The sequence below is a fragment of the Nomia melanderi genome, chromosome 2, assembly GCF_051020985.1.
Source record: "Nomia melanderi isolate GNS246 chromosome 2, iyNomMela1, whole genome shotgun sequence".
Classification (NCBI taxonomy): Eukaryota; Metazoa; Arthropoda; class Insecta; order Hymenoptera; family Halictidae; genus Nomia; species Nomia melanderi.
Genome location: NC_135000.1, coordinates 7,150,022 through 7,173,276, shown reverse-complemented (window position 1 = coordinate 7,173,276; position 23,255 = coordinate 7,150,022). Strand labels below are relative to the sequence as shown.

At 36.8% G+C, this 23,255-nt stretch overlaps 1 protein-coding gene across 1 annotated transcript in view; it reads left to right on the top strand.

Moving 5' to 3' along the window:
• Positions 1-23,255, top strand: part of AChE-2 (acetylcholinesterase 2) — a 163,684-nt gene that overhangs the window by 112,896 nt on the left and 27,533 nt on the right. The window contains exon 3 of the mRNA XM_031973762.2: positions 5,150-5,302. Coding sequence (XP_031829622.1) covers positions 5,150-5,302 — 153 coding nt within the window. The remainder of the gene's footprint in view (positions 1-5,149; positions 5,303-23,255) is intronic.

Below are 23,255 nucleotides of genomic sequence, written 5' to 3'. Positions count from 1 at the left end.
TCTGATTCCCGATCAGGCCTATAATTACACGTGACAGGCAATTCTCATGCGTTGAACCTCGCTGTACTACCTGTAAGCTGTGCTTTAAATTCAGCCACGCGGTTAGCTTATCGACTTAACTCGCCGTGGAGGCACTCCGTGGCTCGCCCACGCTTCCACAGCCCCGCTCACCCTCGCTCCAATTTCCCATCGATCAATTACATTTGATTTTGTGAGCTAGAGAATTCCAGAAAAACTGAAAATTCGGTGAAATGCATTTTTCTATTGTTATTCCTTTTTTTTGGTTGGGAACAAGGGAATTCATTTAGATTTAGTTATTTAATTTATGATTGTAGGTATATTGTTGTTAAAAGATTATAACACTAAAATTACCGAGCTGTTGAATTGACTTTTTGAAATTTCTCCATGGAAACTTGATGAGTAATGTGTTGACAGTTTAATTGATTTTCGATTCAGTTTGCAGATTAATTGGAATTAATTTCTTTAATGATTTCTGAGAAATTAGGAATGTCTTTTTGATATGTCTTGCAGTTCTAGTGTTAAACATATTGAATTTTGTTATGGAGTAATATCTAATATATGGAGTAATATGGGTATCAATTGTTTAATTTATAATTAATGTGAGTTTACCCCTTGATATATGATTTTTATGAATTATGCTTAGAAAAACTTTGTTGTGATTTGTTGGAAAATAGGGATTTGTTTAAAGAATATAAAGATATTGAATAAATTGTCGATCAAGTGTATTGTATAACAGATGGGAAATAAGAAGAATTCATTAATGACTCTGTAAGTTCTAATTTTATGGTTATTAGAATAACGAAGTGTTTTAAAAATATTGAGTAGAATGTAAATACACGTTTCTCGTATTTTTAATATCGATTGATTAATTATTCTCAAGTTCAAAGTATTTAAGGGCTGCGTATTTTTACATTCACACTTCGGAGGGAGCTAATTATTAAGTTACATGGAACGTATTAAACATGAATACATCGCAAGATTAGATCTGGGTTAAATGTAGGTTATGAATAAATGAATATAAATGTAAAAGTAAGTTCAAGAACGGCTATTTATAAAAACGCATGCAACGTGAATCTAATGTGAGCTTACATTTCAATTAGCTCTGATTTACAAGTGAAGCGGGATAATTAAATGCAAATGTTATGTAGAAAGAGTGAGAAGACATAAATAATTATAATATCACGAGAATAATAATATGATTATTATTTTAAGTAAACGCACACCCTGTGTAATTTCATTAAATCAAAAAGCAATTGTTATATTATCATTAATTAAAGCAGAATACGTTACACCGAATTTTACATCGGAAATCCCTTTGAACTCGATTAATTAAACTGCATCTGCCATTGCGTTTGAAACCATCATCGAAAGAGCAATCGTAAAATTGAAACACCCAAATTATTGTAATCTATAGATGTCGTTATAAATTTTTAATGCAGCTCTCGTCAATCCTCGTTTACTCAAATTTCTCTCTCTATCTCTCACTCGTTTTTTGTATCTATTCTCGCAGAACAATGTATATAGTTTCGAAGTTTGATCATTTGAATGGATGTCTAAAGCCTCTGTTACATTTTGAAAATTTTAGAGCACAATGAAAAAATCAATGGTTGTTCGCTACAGCGATTGGATAGATGAAAAATTTTAAATGGTAATTCAATAATTGAAAAATAATTACTACTTCTTGCAAATACAGGATTATTGTTCCATTCAAAATATTGTTAATTATTCTCGTTGGAAAATAATTTGAAAAAAATTCCTATATATATAATTTCCAATATCCAGAGTGATAACAATTGTTACTTAATTATTAAGGAACAAACTAGGAACAGAAAAATAACTATTAACAAATTTGTTATATAGTTACATAGCTATCAATGTTCATCCTTCCTTTATACAGAATTTCTAACATCCAGAATAATAACAATTATTAAATAACTATTAAAAATCAAAATATTACCCAAATATTCTTCACATTACATTCTACCCTTTCCTAAGAGAAACAATTACTACTTAATTATTAAAAAACATTACAGAATATTACTCTTCCTTTATACAGAATTTCTACCATCCAGAATAATAACAATTATTAAATAACCATTAAATATCAAAATATTACACCAACATTCACACAACACTCCCTCCTCGTAAACGAAACCAATTACTAAAAGGCTCTTAAAATCATCTCTTCTCTTAGAAACATCCGTTCATTTAATTGTCGAAACATCCAGCACTTGTCCCAGGGACAGCTCCTGCGCGCGCGCGTCTTTCTCGCGATCCCTGGAACAGACGGAATATCAAAAGGAAACCTAATCGAAGGTTGATCTACATAAATCCATTGTAGCAGAGGAGGAATGGTATTCCAAGCTCGTTCGACTTCTCCCCGTCTCCCTCTCACCCTCTCTCTCTCTCTCTCTCTCTCTCTCTCTCTCTCTCTCTCTCTCTCTCTCTCTCTCTCTCTCTCTCTCTCTCTCTCTCTCTCTCTCTCTCTCTGTCTCTCTCTCTCTCTCTCTATTGAGCTTTATCCTCGATTCTGTTTCACTTCCGGACGCATGCTCGCGGTGCTTGCGTCACGACGCCGACAGAGAACAGCCGAAGAGGCGTCGGCTGGCGCCGAGGCCGGGATTCTTCCGCGAATATCAACCAAAGATCGGAATTGGCTATTAAAAGTTCGCGATAACTTTTCGAAGCGGATAGGCAAGGGAACGCCGACGTATCGGGAACCGCTTCTATCGTGTCTAACGGGTGGTTTGCGAGTAAGGATAGGATTAGGTTCGGCAATTTAGAGATGCATCAGAAATACTGTTGGCTTTCACGTGGAAATTTGATTTTGTTGGTTTTTAGATTTTATGGATGAAATCTTGATTTTCGATAGGTTGTTAGGTTGCGTAATTTGTTAGGAGTAAGCTTTCGAAATTGGTTGAGAAATTAGAAATTTTATTGTTTTTCATCTAGAAACTTGATTTTGTTATGTTTCTTTAGATTTCTTTTGATATTATGCAGGTTATGTAGTGTCTATCGTGTCCAACGGGTGTCTTGCAAGTAACTTCTTTATGTAACCACTAAAATTAACGTTCACACTTAGCAACAAACTAAAGTACACTACTTATTACAACATATCAAACATTACAAATACTTCACCAAAATATTCTCAATAATTAAATTAAACATTGCAAACCATTCACATCCACCATCATCAATCTCAAACCTACTTCAACATCACACACTACCAAAACAATATTCCCATTAAACATTACAAACCATTCACATCCACCATTATCCATCTGAAACCTATTTCAGCATCACACACTACCAAAACAATATTCCCATTAAATATTACAAACCATTCACATCCACCATCATCCACTTCAAACCTATTTCAACATCACACACCACCAAAACATTAAATATTCCCAATAAACATTCGCATTAAACATTACAAACCATTCACGTCCACTATCATACATCTCAAACCTACTTCAACATCATACTTCACCAAAACACTAAATATTCCCAATAAACATTCCCATTAAACATTACAAACCTTTCACATCCACCACCATCCACCTCAAACCTACTTCAACATCATACTTCACCAAAGCACTAAATATTCCCAATAAACCCTACAAATCATCCTTCACATCCACCACCATCCATCTCAAACCTACTTCAACATCACACAGCACCAAAACAATATTCCCATTAAACATTACAAAGCATCCCTCCCATTCCCCATGACATTATTCACACACCAGGCAAGTGGATCGTGAGATCGTAATCCAATCGAGGAAATCTTCATCCACCCCCGGCCGTCGATACTCGTGTCCCGCGATTAGCGCGCGCGAGAGCGATAGGTGGGCTCCCCGTTCTATTTACACGAAAACAGGAGCAATAATTGCCGCGTATCGCGGCCGAGCGGCTCTCCAACGCTCCCGTGGCCGTCGTGATAAATGGAGCATGATTGTGCCGTGAATTTTACCGGAGCGCCGGCTTGTTGTTTGAACGTCGGCTGAAATATGGAAACCGGGCACCGATACCGTGGCGGAACGACGTCGTTCTTCTTTCATTAAAAAATTCTTTTCGGGCCATTGCCCTCCATCGAGAACGGCTGGTTACACGGAGATCCATTTGAACGCAACAGAATGCGTACCGGTTGCAACGAGACCGAATATCGATATTCTTAGTTTCTTTTAGCAACGAATTTTAAGGGATGATCGGTTTGGTGAGGTATTTTTCGGTTGGTTTTAGGGAATTTTGTTGTTTGATAGGGAATTTTTGTATGATTATGTGGAGAAGATATAATATGTAATTTGGAATTATAAGTTTTAGTTGTATTTCATTGGTGATATTTAATTTTTGTAGAAAGGCTGGGATAATGAGAGTTGATGTGTATAGTGTTGTACTGTATAGTGTGGTTGATATTTTTATTATGGGATAGGGAATTTTTATATGATTATCTAGAGAAGTTATAATTTATATAATTTGTAATTATAATTTTTAGTTGTATTTCATTGGTTATATTTAATTTTTATAAAAAAGTTGGAATAGCGAGGGTTGATGTGTATGGTGTTGTATTGTATAGTGTGGTTGATACTTTTATTATGGGATAGGGAATTTTTGTATGATTATCTAGATAACTAATAATTCATACAACTTGTAATAACAATTTTTACCCACCAACTTACCACTAATTAAAACCTCAATCTCGCTCAAACCTAAAACAATCCAAACAAACTAAACGCCTTCAAAAACCGTTCAAACTCAAAACCCACTTAACCACGATACAATCCGAAACAAAAAGCGACCAAGACAAATTCCCAAACACCGATCGAGCATCACAACCAATCCCCAAATCCTCGAACTACAATAATAAATACACTCGAGCGTCAAACTAATTCAAGTACAACAAATTTCCCACACACGGAACCGTTCAAACACAATAAATTCCCAAGCATTCGCCCCCCGAAACTTTACCGTATCGATATATTCACGATGCGGGGCGCACACTCCGCGAAACGCGTGCCATTATCTAATTCCAAACGGACCGTATCTCCCTGCGACCGCCGCGTACACACGAAAACTCGTCGCTTCCATTAACCGGAGTGCATTTCTCCTCTTCTCTGTGCCGCAGTACACCGACTGGGAGGAGCTGAACAACGGATACATGTACCAGAAGATGATCGCGGACGTGGTCGGCGACTACTTCTTCATCTGCCCGTCGATACACTTCGCGCAGTTGTTCGCGGACAGAGGGATGAAAGTGTACTACTACTTCTTCACGCAGGTGGGCAAGTACAAAAACTAGAATCTCTTATTCTTTCTTCTTCATTAATATTTATATTAATATTACAGTATTAATTTACATTATAGTAGAATTTTCTATTCGGATTTGTGTAATTTTGGGCATTTTTGGTTTCGTTCGTGGATTGGGGGATGAAAGTTTATTAGTATTTCTTCACATAGGTGGGCAAGTACAAAGACTAGAATCTCCTATTCTATCTTTTTCATTAATATTTATATTATAGTACTTTTATTTATATTATAATAGAATTTTCTATTCGGGTTTGTGTCATTTTTGGCATTTTTGGTTTTGTTCGTGGATTGGGCGATGAAAGTGTATTAGTATTTCTTCACGCAGATGGGGAAGTACAAAAACTAGAATCTCTTTATTCTTTCTTTCTCATTAATATTTATGATATGGAGAGTAGAATTTTTTACTCGGATTTGTGCCAGTTGGCCATTTTTGGTTTTATAGAAATTTCTATGGTAAAAATTTATTGGTAGTTTTATTTATTGTAAAGGTAATAATAAATAGGAAAGTATTAGTTATAACAAAATTATATATAACATTATAATAACGTTCTATGGTAAAACAATTATTGAATAAGAAAAAATCGTTGATAGTTCCATTTGTCAATACAATAATGAACAAATAAAACTATTAAATATAATAAAATTATAACAACATTAAATACAAATTTCACCCCACTATTTCGCTTAAACAAGAGTCAACAAAACTAAATATTCCTTCTCCTTTCTCAGTACAATCTATCAACTATCCATACAAAAATTTATATAATTTTATCAAAATTCCATTTCCAATTAACTCCCTTTCGTTTCCAACGGAGAAAAAATACGATAACATAATAGGATAATAAAAATGGCATATCTAGCCGAAAAATCCGGTTTCCGGGGAACCGCGACACGTCGCCCCTTTTTTCCCTTCTAATTCTTCGTCACGTGTGCGAGTCGCGAGCGAGCACGAACGTCACGTGAAACCTTCTTGCGATCGATAGACAGCCATTATATTATAGCCGCGGCGCGCGGCTTGACATTTCCGGGGGAGGATGCGAGACACGGCGGTCACGTGGCGAAACGGGAATGATAACGCGCCACCCGTGATTCTTTCGCTCGATTTAAGCCGGCCCTCTTATCGGATGGACTCCCAGACGAATCAATTATTCAACAGGGGAGAAAGATCATCGATTTCGCTGGCGAACACAGCCACGAAGGGCTGCCGCGTGGTTCGATCGTGTTAGAAAAGTGATGGAATTACGCAGTGTAATGTATATTAGAAGACGTTTAACCCTTTGAACTCTGTAGGCTTTAATATTGCACTAGTTATAATATCAAATATTTTAACGAATCAAAGAAACTGCCCTAAAGTTATTAAATTTTCCACACATGCAAATTTTGCACTAAGAAGGAAAATAAAAAATTGAAGAAATGTTACGTTCTGTTAAAGTAAGGTGTCAAACCTGACTATTTTGTTAAACACTTACGCCGGAAATGAATTCAGAAATTTGGCAGTCTCCTCGATGAATTTTATTTTTGCCTATTTTCCTTGGTTGAATTTTAGATATTTTTTACAGTTAATTTTGTAATTATTATTGTAGAAGTCGAAGAGTTAATTTAGGTTATACGACTAAGCTTGGAAAATAATTTTAAGTTATAAATTTGAAGGTATGTTTTGATACCTTTGGTAGAAATAGTGTTAAAATTATTTTCTCGGTTTAATCAGTTTTTCTTGATTGAATTTTGGATATTTTTTTATAGTTAATTTTGTAATTATTACTGGGGAAGATCAAAAATCAATTTAGAATATACGATTAAGCTTGGAAAATAATTTTAAGTTAAAAATTGGTCGCGTGATTCACGCTCGAGCACTCGTTTTCGAGGGGAAGCAACGTTTTTGAAATAGTTTTCGTGAATAACCGGCTTTCGATCGATAGCGCAGTGATTCAGTGGTTAATGGTACTTGTTGAAGCTGTTTAAGATTTAGGGATTATAGTTTGAAGACGTGGAGGGGGAAGTTGGTGACTATGATGGGAGTGTTCTTGATTAATGGAGTATGGATAAGAGGTATTGGGAATTGATTTAAACTAAAATTAATTTATTAGTGACCTAATAGTGATCTAAATTCAGGAATGACTTTGAGAAAAATATTTTTAAATGAGGAATTGAAAAGTTTGAAGTTCTTAATTTAAACTGTGATTAATTAGAAATAATACTGAGAGAATTTTCATTAATGGGGTATGAATGAGAAATATTGGGAATTGATTTAAACTAGAATTAATTTATTAATGACCTAATAGTGATCTAAATTAAGGGGTGGCTTTGAGAAAAATGTGTTTAATCAATGAATTGAAAAATTTGAAGATTTTAATTTAAACTATGATTAATTAGAAATAATATTGAGAAGTTTTTTTTAATAACGAAGTATGAATGAGAGGTATTGGAAAATAGATTTAGCCCAGATTTAATTTAATAGTGATCTGAGGGTATGCTTTGGGAAAAATATTTTTCCTTCAAATATGAATTACAAATATTGTATCTGGATCTAACTCAACGATAACCGAACCTAAAATATGGTTCCAGTGAAAATACTTTGAAATGAGAGATTAGGAAATCTAGAAGCCCCAATTCATACAGAACATTCTTAATGAATTAATTAAGCCTGAGAGACGTTGAAGAAGATCTAATTCGTACCTAACGTAATATTTATTCAACAATCACCTAACCTCAACTATGCTTTCAGACGGACTAATTAATCCGAACTTAATTAATTAACGTAAACGTCAGAGGTATTGGGGAATAGACTTATTACTTACGTAACCGTAACCTAATCTATGATACCGCGAAAAATATTCTTAAATGAAGGATTACACAATTGGGAAATCTAAAGGTCTCCGCCCAGACTGTAAGGTAGTTAGACACATGGTTGATTAATAGACGACTGTTAGGAAATATAAAAATTTTCATCCCAAACAAAACTGACTTCACTGACCTAACCTACACTTCACTCCACCTCTCCCGCTTTAATTTACAATCCTCTTGGCTTTAATTACAATTTTAATGAATTTCACTCACGATTAATCAATTAAATACCTTCCAACACAAACTGAACTTATAATCCACTTTAAAATATCCTCAATAACACAAAAAGTATAAACATCCCAAACTAACCTAACCTAAATTAAACAACCTAATTAACTCACGTTAAAACAATTTCGCACTGATTAGAAACACAACTAGCTTCACTGAGAACATTTCTTTGAGCTAAAAGTGTCGTTATCCTTATCACAGGAAAAAATGATATTAAAGAACAAACATTATTGTTAACTGTGAAAATACACGTGTGTTAATTTAGACGGACGCTATCAGGCAGTGTATATATTCGTTCAACGACGTACTCAAAAATGGCCCTGAGTAAATAGGATCCGAGGGAAGCTCGCGAGAGCGTCCATTCTGCTCGAACAAAGCTCGTCCGGCTCCATCGCCGAGATTTTCCCTGGCGCCGAATTCCCTTCGATTTTTTTCTCGCCGCCTCCTATCTCGGCCACCGAAAGGTCTCTTCGAGAGTCTTCCACCCGTGAAAGAACTAGGCCCGCGAGTGGAGTAAGTCAATAACTCGTTGGACATAGTTCCGGGCTAGAGGGAAGAAAAAACTGTGCGCGAAGTGGTATAGGTCGGCCGTGAGTCGGACGTCGAGAGGAAATTTCCGAGCGCGGAATTCTAGAAAGCAGCGAAGAGAAATGGTCTGGCTGACAGGGATAATATGGTTTTTATAATGGGTCCTCGCGTGAAACACTTCTAATTGTCTGCTGGGAAATTAATAGTTTAAGTAGTATAAGTCTGTTATTTGTCGGACAACGGGAAATACGTGCTCCGGCTGGTTGAAGATTTCTATTTAAAGGACTATTAATTGTAACGACTCGTTGAGAGTGTAGGAAGGATGTGTAATTGGGAAATATTGAAATTTAGTTGTAAATATTATTTATTTATACTACAATAGTAGAATCTTTGAGAAATTGTTTTCCTGTGAATTTAAATATATTATTCCCTGCTTGAAAGAAAATAGTCAATGTTTCAAGTAGTATAAGTCAGTTATAAGTCAGCCGCGCACAAATCACGTCAACACAAGCTAATTAACTTCTCTAAACTCGTCTTGTTTATACTAATTTCTATTTATTCTTGTCAATCTTTCTCACAATATATTCACAACACTAAAAATTCAAAAAATAATAAAAATCCACTAATATAAAACTTCCAACCTAACCTAAACCCTCTCAAGCCCTACATCAAACCGAGGTTCACCTAAAACCAGCTCACGCCGAACCTAACCTAAACCTATCCTGAAAAGACAGCCAATTTACCGAAGGAAACACATTGCCCACTCAATTGCCACGTGCCTGGCCAGGTTGCCAGCACTCAGGGGATTATTAAAAACTTCCCGGCATTCCCATTCCACCATTCCGTTGATCCGTGAGAGCCAGGGGCCAAAAGGTGCCGCAATTTCCTTGTTACTCGCGGTTTAAGCCATTTTTGTGGGACGTCGCCGGGACGCAAGGACGTCGAGTCCTCCCTCGAGTTTATCACGGGACGTCTCAATATATACTGTATACATGTACATACACATGTGTGTGTATGTGTGAGTGCGTATGTGCATGTATTCCCACGGTGAAGTTATAAAAGCGGGCATGTAATACATATATGTGCATACTGTAGGGGCGAGCTCGCGAGGGCTCTTGAACTTTCATCGCCTCTTTAGCTCGAGAGGACATTAGAGTTCCACAATTTATGTAACGCACGGCCGGAGCGTTGCGAGGGACGAGAAATATCAACCCTCGAGCCAAGGATTGAACGCGAAACAGGGACGCCGGGAGTTTTCGGAATTTTCGGAATTTTCGTCAGTCCGCACGCACGGCGCGTTTTCTGAATAAAACGCGGTAACTTAGAGAGTATGGGTAATAGAAACGAATGCTCCAGACGAAAGTTGTAGAGTATAGAGCTAGGTACATGGTGGTTGTGTCTCTTTTTACCTCATGGGGATATTGTGGAGTTTTCTCGAGGACGATGGACATTTTTCGATTCGAACGTGAGTAGCGGAACGGAGTTTATTCGTATAAAATTGTTATTTCTCGAGTGAAAATCGGTTTTTATAGCAGAGACTACTAAATCTTCGATTTTTGTTATATAAATAATCGAATTTCGGAGTTTTGTGCACAGGCTGCACTATGTTCTACGTTAATTTCGAAAGAAAAAGTGTTTTATGAGAATAACTTAATAATAAGTGAAGGCAGTGAGTAATAATAATTGATACATTAACGAGATTACTCAGCGATATACTAGTAACCTTCGATTTTCGTTATACGAACAGTGGAATTTCGGTCATTCGGTCGAATTTCGTGATTTTTATCATCGTCGGCTGGGGATAATACTGAATAGGCGTTATTGATGTCGGATTGCGAGCTGCGATACCGTGAGAAATGGCATCGGAAAGGTATCGATAACAGTTTAACGTTTCTGGGAGAACATCGACGGCTGGTCCGACGTTTCTTTGTTGAATTATCAGGAATTGTTTATTACTTTGTTTACGCGACGAATGCGTCGACTTAGTTTCTCGTGAGTTTGCGTATCGACGGGTGAATGGATTTTTCCTCGTTTGGATATACAGTTGGAAGGAATTAAGAGCTTTTATTGTTCTCTTTTCATTTTGGAATAACCGTTCATTGGAGTTATGTTTCTTTTAATAGCTGACGACCTTCAGCACGTCGGAGATAATTATCACAGCTAGAATTTCGACTGACTCCACGTTGAACGGTGCGTTTAGACGACCTCTCTTCTCTATTTAACAAACAAATAATTGCGTAGTGCATGTAGGTTACGTAACAGACGAGTACTGTCCAATAGTCCATAATCCCATGCATTATTCAATCTGTATTACTCTATTAACATCCGTCTATCTTTAACAGTAAATTACTATTAATCACGCTTACAATTATCCCTTCCAAAAACGTTTCACCAATAACAATTCCCAAATGCTGATGACCCAAAAATACACAATCCTGATCATTCTACTTAAAAAAAGACTTCGTTGCCCTTGACATGACCTTCACAATGAAATCCCAAGCAAACTCTCCCCTACAACTCTACATCTCTAACACTCCAACATTTCCCCAGTTTCACGTTAATCCAACGAAAAACAAAATAACACACAAACCTCATCATTCTACTTGAAATACTTCAACGACCTTGACATGACCTTCACAAAGCAATCTCACAAATAATCTCTCCCCTACAACTTAACCGACCAGTCCCCCTTTCATTCAACGACAAAAAGGAACAAAAAAAAGAATAACAATCCTTTCTTAGCTATGACACCCTGTACATCGAACGTCAGGGCAACGTTGGCCTATCAGAAATCGAAGATGCGCGCGGCGCAGGCGGTCCCGTGTTTCACTTTCGCAGCCACTCGATCTCGGCCGGTTTCACGCGCCATCCCCGGCTAACTGGGACGTGAAACGCGCGTAAGCGGAATACCGAGGCCCAAGTAATTAGCGGAGGAGGTAATTTATCAGGGAGCGGCGGTGGAGGCAAAGGAGGATGTCATTACTCATGCACGCCGCCCGTAATCTTAATAACGGTTTCGCTCTCCGGTTAAAGCAACCCCCTTAACGCTCGACCTAACCTCCCGCGCGGCGCGTCTTCGGCCTCTTCCTTGTTCCGTCGCGTATACTCCTTTTCCGCTTCGAGCTGTTAATCTCCGCGCGCCGCGGATTCCGGCGTCCCGACGCGTCCTCCCGTTAAATCGACGTAATTGTCTGTACACATGAGCATCACGGGAAAAGAGGTTAGGAGCGATGCAATTGGGTGCCAGGTGCGCGCCGGCTTCTAGGTTAGGGTGCTCACAAAGGAGAACCGGTTGGCCTTAATCTAGATATGATCCGAATTCTTCTTGTGATTGATGCGGACGTGACCTAGGAAATTGGGCTGATTGGGATGATCTATGTTTGAGTGTGACCTGAATCGACGACGTGGATCTGAGCTTGATTTAGGTGGATTTGATTTGGACCTAACCTTCTGGGATGTGTAGGTTAGGAGGTTTGTGTGTGACGGTTTAGAGATGGTTTGATTTTTAGTGGAAATAGAAGGTGTAAATGGGATTTTCATTTGATTAGAATGCTGAAGTTTGATATGATTAGAGTATTGAATTGTGTATTAGAGATGTTTGTGTTGTTTGGTGAGGTTTATACTAGACCTAACCTAGATTAGATCTTTAGTGAATGGAAGTTCGTTGTAGAGCTAACATTGATTGAAGTCGGCTTAAATTAGATACACAGCTTCTGTCAAAACAGAATCCTTGTATAGAATGGACTTAACTGGGAGGCAAGCAACAAGTAGTCATAATTAGATTCTGGTTCAGATCTGGGTCATAGAAAATTGAGTGAAATATAACCGGGTACTAGTTCGCGTCTAGATTTGTCCAGCGGGAGTCTAATGTGGACTGAATGTAGCTAAAGGCGAAGACTGTAAATCTATGTGACCTAGTGTAGACCTAGTCTCCGTACAGACTTAACTTAGATCCAAAATCATCCAACACAAACTAACCTAGATCCAATCTATACCCTAAACTGAGATTCCAAGAAGAATCAACCTCTAATCTTCCAAACATAACCTAATCTTCACATGATTTATCAACCCACTATAAAAGTCAGTGACCATTCCATTCTCTGAAAACCTTCTAACAACGTTGTCATTATGGATCTTCATCAAGCAAAACGGTATATAGCTATACAGACCCAATTCAGACCTAAAATCATACAACGCAAACTAACCTTGACCCAATCCATCCCCTAAACTAAGATTCCACGACCTAACCAACCTCAAACATCCCAAACATAAGCTATCCTCCAAACGGCTCTTCAAAAAATCGGTGTCCATTCCCGAAAAACCGCGAAGCAAGGTTACCATCGTCAATCCTCATAAAGCAAAGTGGTACCTCGCCGAATCCCTTAATTAAAAGAAACGAGGCTGGCGTTAGCCAATGTCAATTACGTCACGGTAGCAGGATGAGCCAGAGTAGCCCAGGGCTGGCTTAGGTTCAGCGCCATTTCCGCGTCTCCTTGATCCCGTTTGTCTTCCTCTCGTTGAGCCACTCGTCGCCGCGGATTCGCTTTTTGCTGACGAACGCTAAGCGCTGTCCACTGGTCCCTATCCAGGACCCAGGGCAATTATCGTCCCACTTTGAATTCCCCCGGGAGGCGAACACGAAAATCGACTTAGGTCCATTCGCCGTCCTAGGTAGCTACTTAAGACCCGCTACGTTCAGTTCCTCTGTCGGCCATTGAAAAAAAAGGAACGCGAGGAAAAAGATAAGCGCCGACAGGCACACAGATAGGGCGGATAAGAAGACTCTGCGTCCCGGTTCCAGTTAATTTTTGAGCTCAGACGAATTACTGGGCAAGAAGAAGAAGAAGTAGAAGAAGAAGAAAAAGGAGGAGGAGGAGGAGACGGATACTCGAATGCCTCGAAAAAGTTCTGCAACCGAGAGGCGAAACGAGTTCAAAGCGGGTAACTGGGTCGGAATCGGGTTAACGGTGAAACCTGGTCCCCGGGAAGCGATCCTCGAGGAACACGTGTACCTTATAGACTTGTCGGTGCATCCTCTGAACTCGGAACACATTTCCTCCATCAGCTCCACGTTAATTTGAATGTGTACCATGGGGGAAGGTCTCGGAGCTTACGCATCCTGCATCGACGTTGAGAGCTGCGAGTCAACGCGGAAGATTTAGTTTGATGAGAGTCGAACTTGATTTCGGCTTGTAGGTGAGATAGACTAATTGCATTCCCTCGACACTGCGCGACTTTACGGGGGGAAGTTAGAGTTTCTGCGGATCTGCACTGGGTCTAGCTGGACTTGCGTTTCTGAGTTTTCGTTTTGATTAATGGATTTTGTGTTGACTTCAATCGGGGGTTGACTTGACTGTCAGCGATTCGGTTTGAGTATTGACTGTTGTTTCGTTTTTTGTTGGGTTTTGTATGATCTAGAGCTGGTTTTGTTTTTAGTTAAGTTTAAGTTTGTGTGGCGTAAGGTATTACTTTGGATCCTCTGTGGTCACAGGGGTAGAATGTGAATTTCATTTTAGATCTGACCTAGTTTCTCTCGCAAATCTAACTATTGTGTATCATAACCTAACTCAACACCTAATCTAACTATAGGTAACTCAATTTGAATCTTACGCAATTCTGATTCTAACCTAACAATTGATCAAACTTTTATGGAATTACATGTGATCTAGACTTAACCTATACAAGATCTATCTTCCATTTTCACTTAATGATTATTATGTATTATTCATCTTAACAGAAAGCTACACAAATGTTCCAATAATATGGATTTTGCAATATTATTTATTATTAATATTGTCTTGACAATTATAATATAATATTGATATCATCTTAACAATTATAATATAATATTAATATTATCTTAGCAATTGTAATATAACATTATTATTAATATTAATATTGTTTTAAGTTATTACTTCTTATAGAGATAGTAATTAATATATTAATAACTTAATATTATCTTAATATAATATCAATATCAATACAACCATACTACCATTCACATAATTTCCCATACAATATTAACATAGTACTCTACATCTATCTTCCATTTTCACTTAAGTTAACTTAACTTTATGTAACCTAACCTACAAACTTGAAACTCTATGACTACAGTGTTGCCATAAATGAATTCCATTTCAAACCTAACCTAGTCTTTCTCGCAAATATAACTTAATTTCAACAGAGATCTAACCTATACAAGATCTATCTTTCATTTTCACTTAAGTTAATTTCATGTAACCTAACCTACAAACTTGCAACTCTATGACCACAGTGCTGCCATACCACGAATTCCATTTCAAACCTAACCTAGCCTCTCTCGCAAATATAACTTGATTTCAACACATCCAAGTCGCAGTCGATCACAGTTCAACGATTTCTCCAGTAATTCCCGCTCGCGCCGATTGGTCCAAGGAAGAATAATGGTTTCGAGAGGCTTTATCTCGACTTTTAATTAAATCGGCCGGACGCGGCCGAAGCCGCAAACGAAACGCGCCCCAATTTCTGTAATCGCCGACCCTCGAAATCTGCTTTCTCCCTCGTCCGGCTTGAAAAATAATTGCTCGTCGGAGAGTATGAACTCGGCCGATTCATTAACGAGGTGAATCGCGAGTGGCGTGTCGATCGGCCGAAAGGAATTAATGGGGAACGAGAACGGTTGCAGTTCGCCATCCTTTCTCACCTTTCAATGCTTCCTTTTCGTATAGGGCGATATATTGGTACAATATACGAACACACTTTCACTATAAATAAACAATAAATCACTTTTTATAAAGCATTATTTTCAACCTGTAACACACGATTAATATTCAAACAGATCATACACAATAACACTAAACATATTGTTCATTAAAAGTATTCATCTATTTCTCGAATAAAAAACATTGTTATATTAATATATTTTTTAATTTAAATTATTCTAAAGGTACTACGTTTACAATAATTTAAAACGTTAATGTTTGAATTACAGTTAATGAGATTATAAATTTTATCTCGTAACTTCAACTTTAACATTTTTTGATTGTATAGAAGATTTTATATAAGTAAATGAGAGGTTAGCAAAAATTTTAAAAATCGTTATTCATCTGACATCAAAACGGGGACGAGGTAAAGATAAATCGTCGCCACCGAAAGTGCCTCTGAATCTTGAAATGAAAAGAAACACTTGGTGGGAGATCTTATTTAACTCGAACGCGAGCTGAGACCTGAGAAGGGAGCAGATTAAATGTTGCATTCGAAGGATAATCCCTGACGCAGAATGACGGAAACAGGTTTAATTCGCGGAAAATCGTGTTTCTTTTGCTCTTCCGAACCTGCCGGTTCGTTTGCCGGGTCGAATTGAATGAGTGGTGGGAACTGAGTGAAAAGAAGGTTGGAAGTAGTAATAATCAACCATTGGTCAGATTGAAGGGAAATTTCTTTATTATTCTCGTCAACCATTTTCGATTCGAGGGAAAAGTGATAATAATTACATTTCAAAGATGCAGTAGGAAGGTAAATGTAAAAGAATATTTAAAATTATTTTTTAGTTTATTTATAATATTTATGTAGTTCACGATCATTTGTATATGTATTGTAAAGCATAAAGTTTTTATATAGATTTATATATATATATTACTTCATCTCGTTGCTTGAGTAAAAAAAGGCAATATAGGTTAATGGTGAGCTGAAGTAAAACTCTAAGTAGTACACGACAGTAATTTGCCAGACATTGGAAAATTTTTAATATTTTTACTCGGAGCATTACTAATGCTAATGACATTTTCAGATTATAGGAGTAAAAAGTCTATAATAGAAAAGTAGCAATATTAATTTTCAAAATTAATGTCTGTAATAATAATTATTATTATTATCAGAAATTTATATTAAGACAGCAAGATTAATTTTCTAAGAATCGTGTCCTTTCATTATATGGCACTTTATTACTTGAATAAAGGAAGTAGTACAGATCAACGCCAGATTAGACGAACTTGAGAAGTAATATAAGTCGATCTATGATCAGACGTGAGATAAATTTTATTGCTGCTTAGAATTACCTTCATTTCAAAGAAAAATTAGCACCACCATTTGCAACCTCGTCAAGCTATCAACGCAATAAAATAACTATTAAAATTCCTTTCCAATATTCTCAATCATATTAACAAAAATATAAACAATTAGATTACAAAAAGAATTATCTCCTCTAGTCTCTAACATTTCACTTCATCACCGAAAATAAATCAAATGTCATTACCGTCTTAACACTAGATTTACAGAAATTTACTACACACTTTGTCTATCATTTTCAGAAAGATACTCGTTCATTTAGATCTTGGAAATTAGAGATCTGAAAATAGATAATTAGGACACATTCATATAATTGCATCAATCAAAATCGACCCAAACGTTTACCAAATAATCTTCATAAAATGCAATGTCAGTCAAATTGACTCGTCCGATATATCCAGGGTTAAACCACTCCTGCAAGTAGTACAAGTCAACGATACACGATCCACAGGAAAAATTCGAAGCATTTTCATTTTTATTGGCAATATTAACGACACATTACCATCCGGTAGAACAAACAAGTTCCATTTTTAGTCGGAATTTCCCCACGGCTGGGGAGAGAGAGAGGGATGTGCGTTCCGTCGTTAATCGAGTGTACCGTTGAAAATTGCCAGGTTAATTAAGAGATACCGCTCGATACACGTTTATTAAGCCGGCGTAACGGAATTCCAGCCGTCTATCGAGTTTCGTTGGGCATTATCGATCGTCATATCATTACGCTCGGCCCTGGGCTTCCCTCTGGACGATCCCGAACCACCCCTTTCAACCCCCTTCGCCCCCAGGGCCTGGTTGCCTTTGTAATTTTAAGGATCGTTAAAATTAACGACGTTTACTGAACACGGAAGCCTGTCATAATGGCAGCAGCGCGTTCACGTCTCCCCATCGCTTCTTTCTCGCGAGAAAATGCTTCTTCGGGGCAGCTGGTATTTTCAGTGAAACAACCATACGATTGTGCTGACTACCCCCCGTTTTATCTATTTTTTCCACCCTTTATCTTCTGTTCACTGTTTTCTGCTTCAGCATTTGCTTTTCTCTATTTTTCCCTGTGATCTCGACCTAAATTCATAGTTGGTTGTTATTTCAGACTTGCGGGTACTTCGAAGTTCAATTGTTTTTTCTTTATTTTGCTTTTTGTCTGTGTCTTTGGTGTCGTTATTATTTATTTTAGTGTTGTTAATATTATATTTGAAATGACGATATTGGGAACACTAATGTACAAACGTTTTCCGAGTGGCTGATTAATTGCTGATTTATACTACTTACATGATTGTTTCACTTGTTCTAGTGCTATATACTTCATTTGCTTGTCATTCTTAAAATATTATCACTCCTAATTATTCAATATATAAATTATAGTATATTAATATGTTTTTATATTAAACATTAATGTTAGTGTTATCTTGAGAATTATAACATAATATTAGTACTGATATTAATATAGTAGTTTTTATACAATTTGCTGTATAATATTAACATAGTTGTATTATAATACTATTTTCAATATCAATACTAATTATTAACCGTATCACTCGCCTCAACAAAAAGCTACATAAATCATTGTTCCAACATGAATTTTGCAATATTAATTAATATTAATATTACCTCAACAAAACTTATCCATCGTCTGACAAGTAATCGACCCATTCTACTTCACAAAGTATCAAATTCACATTCCAGAAATCCCTATCACATATCCTCTCATTACTTCAACGAAAGAAGTAACATGAACCTGAGACACGAGAAAATTGAAAATATGAAATATTTAAAATCATAGAAACTAAGGAATGCAATAGAACCCAGGCCCTTTCACTGACTCATACCACTCAACCGTTCGGATGTTAAACAACTCTTCTGGATATTTACCAAAAATGAAGTGATTGGGTATGCAAAAAAATTAATAAGAGTACTTATCTAATGAGATTACAAATATTGTGTTATTACAAAAAGATAACAAAAAATTATTTTATTAAGAGTAAACGAAATTTTTACCGAATTTTCTTACTATATTCTTCAAGAAATAAATCAAAGTAAATTTATTTGATAGATTTAATTTTTTAGATAAAGATTTATTCAAATAAATTTACTTTGATTTATTTCTTGAAAAATGTAGTAAGAAAATTCGGTAAAAATTTCGTCTACTCTTTATAAAATAATTTTATCATCAAAACCTCCCTAAAACTTTCGCGAAGTAGATTATTTTCACGATACAGTGAACTAGCGTCAAGCATAAAAGGGAACCATAAAAAGAACAACACCATGGAGAAATCCGCCGGCGATAAATAACTCTGTTCCCCCGTCCGTTCACGTGCCCCGCGAAAAATCGCAGTTCGAACTTTAAAAAGTGAAGTTCGGTCGCGAACTTGCTCCCCGGCTTTGTTGGCAATGCGCAATCCAACTTTTTCAGGCGCGGCCTCGAAGTTCCCGGGGCGCGCGATCATTTACGGAGACGTCCGGGGAATTTATTTAATTCGCCGGGAATGCGGTCGATTGAATCCCCGTTGCCGGACAGTTCGAGCAGAGCCGCGAAATTTAATCCCGCCGAGATTTTTAGCAACTTCCGGCGCGTTCCTTTCTACCCGGAGCGTTTCGCGCTCCCGGCGAGCATTGTTCGATTGACGCCGCGTCGATTCCGGCGGGCTTTTGATACGCTGCGGAACTCGGGAAAACTATTTGACACGTGTTTCTCGATTTTGTGTCGGGGATTATTCGCGTTCGGCGGCTGGGATTCGAGTTTGAAGTTCGAGATGAGGGTATTTCGTCGGATACCCGAGGATCTGATCGGTGAAAAGGCAATTATCAATCGTTATTTTGGTCGTGAATTTTTTAATAGGGAATTGTTGATTTGTTGTGGGAAATTGCTGGTTGAAGGTGTTATGTATTGTGTGTTTTTGGTTTTGCATATTTTATGTTGCTCTGTAACATTATACATTAATGTTAGTGTTGTGAGAATTATAATATAATGTTAGTATTGATATTAATATGGTAGCTTTTATACGATTTGTTGTGTAGTATTGATATAGTTATGTTGTAATACTGTTTCTTATATTAGAATGTTAATATAATATTAGTACTATAATAACTATCAATATCAATACTAACATTATTAACTGTATTATTCAGCTTAACAGAAAGCTACATAAATGTTCCAATAATAAGAATTTTGCAATATTATTTATTATTAATATTGTCTCGACAATTATAATATAATATTAATGTTATCTTAGCAATTATAATATAATATTAATATCATCTTAAGACTTCTCATAGAGATATAGATTAATATATTAATATCTTAATATTATCTTAATATAATATCAATATCAATACAACCATACTACCATTCACATAATTTCCCATACAATATTAACCCTTTCATATATAAATTAGTATTAATGCAGTATGTTAACCCTTTGCACTCGACAGTTTTTCACTTGAAATATTCTATACTTTCTAATTAGATGTAGACGAGATTCTTTAAAATGAATATAACAAGAAATCATATATAAATTAGTATTAATGCAGTATACAAAAATTAGCAGTAAATCCCAAAAATTTATAATTTTGCTGTATGAAATCATCTGACAATTAGGAGTCTCTCGAGTGCCAAGAGTTAACATAGTACTTTCCACATAACATCTCATACAACACTAATATCAAAACACTATCAACACCAATACCATCATCAATTACGTCCTTCCCATCAACAGAAATCTACACAAATCATTCTCCCAACAATACGAACGTCCCAATAATCACCCATCCATCAAGATCCCATTAAGTGAAATTTCGCTCCACATCAAAACAGTTAAATCTACCAGCAAACTCCGTCAATTATTCGGAAGTTCACGTGCATTTCGCATAAGTGTCCGCCCGAATTAATTCAACAAACTGTCTTGTCGTGCAGGTCTACTCGGGAACGGAAGTTAAACAAACGGGACGCCTTACATTAATCCGGTTCCCGTCGACGGTGAACTAAACGCGGTACCAACTTATTCGAGCATTCGGTTACAGAGTAGCTTCCCTTAAGGGACACGAGGGACCGTTCTTGATTCGCCGCGAACGATTCGACGCAACAAGAAGAACTTACCGAATAAATGGCGCAACGTTGCACACTGTGGAATTTATTATCGCGGAGGAGCTTTGGAAATGGTAATGCACGCTGACGCATCGCGATTACCATTAGCAAATGAGAGGGAACCGCTTTGATGGAATTCGAGCAATCGAAAATGGTCCGCTTCACGTTTCAGCATTGAATCGACGTTTTAATGTTCAATTGGAAATGTGTTTGAAATATTGTTTTCAAAGTTCATGGAAAGTATGGTGGTTTTGTTTTAGTTTACCTTTGATCTTTGGTTTATGCTGTTTGAAAGTGGAAAATGGAACTTTGAGTAGTGATTGCTAAGTTTTGGATTTCGATGTTCCACAGATTATTGTTGGATTGTTAATTATTGAGAATTTGATATGTTTAGAAATGTTGCAATATTTGTTGAAGGATATTTTTAAGGTATTAAAGAATTTTTTAAGATTGAATTGCATAGTAGAATTTGTTATTGAGGAACATAAAATCGGAATTTAATTTTTTCTCTATGAGTATTCGTTTCGAACGTATTCAATGGAATATCCATTTCAACCCCTAACTTTCGACACAATCATCCCCCTGAAATCACCCTAGAAAATCGAAAAAATCAAATTCAATCCATTATACAACTTCCGCTATTGGCAGGCGTATATTTCCATCACAAAGGTACATAGATCAAATAATACTCCTTTATCAGTTTTTTTATTTCAATGAGGTCCTAAATCGTTATAAAACGATGCAAAGGATATCAACTTCAGTCTTATATATCTTTTATATCTTTTACCGTTTCTGTTAATTTCCATAAACCCCAAAACCAATCTAAAAAGAGAAAAGCCAAAAAATTCGAGTTCAATCCATTGTGTAATACAATCCCAGCCATTGACAGACGTATTCCTCCACCAAAAACGCCAAATACCAACTACCATATCATAAATAAATATCCTGTTACCATTTCTGTTAATTTCCATAAATTCCAAAATCAATCTAAAAATCCAAAGATTCATCTTCATCCATTAACAAACGTGTTCCTCCACCAAAAACACCACATACCAACTACCATATCACAAATCAGCATCCTGTTACCATTTCTATTAATTTCCATAAACCCCAAAGCCAATTTAAAAAAAGAAAACCCAAAAAATTCGAGTTCAGTCCATAGTGCAATACAATCCCAGCCATTGACAGACGTACAAGCTGCATTCCGCATTCCTGACGTCAGGCTCGCCTGCGTCCCGTCGTTCCCGGTCGCAATATTTTTACGAAACCTGGCCCGATACAGTATCCATTACGTGGCATCGATAATTCCGTCCGACCTCCATCCCGATTCAAGTAAATTAAATCGAACCCCGCTGGCCCCTGGTATCGGTCGATCCAGTTCCGGTCGCTCTCGGCGAGCTGATTCCTTTTTATAAGCCCACCCAGACATCCTATCGAGCACATTCCGCCCGGTTATTTCCGGCGGGACCGGCACGGATTTTAGAATACGACGACCGAATGGCTGAATCAATAAATGAATCGCTTGATAATACCACCCACGCGGGAATACTATTAACCTAACCTATACGTCGCGCCCACTGACGCCTCCGCTGCTCGTTGCTAAACGGGATTTCATTTAACCGGGAATAAATGGTGGACGGTGATAAATAAAAGATTTATTTTTATTCTTCTTTCGTGTAGGTATGCTCGTTGCTCGATGAGTTTGTCGATTGTTTTTCTTTTGTTTTTGGTTGGAGTGAGGGAGGTTGTTTAGTGTGATTCATCTATGTGTATGGTTGAATGTAGTTTGGTGTAGGTTAGAATTAGATTTTGATGTTAGAGGGAAATTGTGAAGGGGAGAATTGTGGAAGGGTTTATATTTGGTGTTTTAGATTTTTTTGTTAATGAAGTGGAGGATTGGTAAATTAGTAGGTTAATTTTGATGTTTTGAGGTTTTTAATTTTTACTGTATGAATTTTAATGGTTTAGTTCCAGTATTCTAAGATATTAGTTTTCCTAATTAAATATTTCAATTCTCTATTAATTTGAGTATTTTGATAATTCAATATATTTATTAACCTAAAACTAAATAGTCTTCAACGGCATTATGACGGCCATTAATTTTGATGTTTTGAGATTTTTATTTTTTTACTATATGAACATTAATGTTTTTATGTTCCAATATTCTAAAATATTTGTTTTCCTAATTAAATATTTCCGTTCT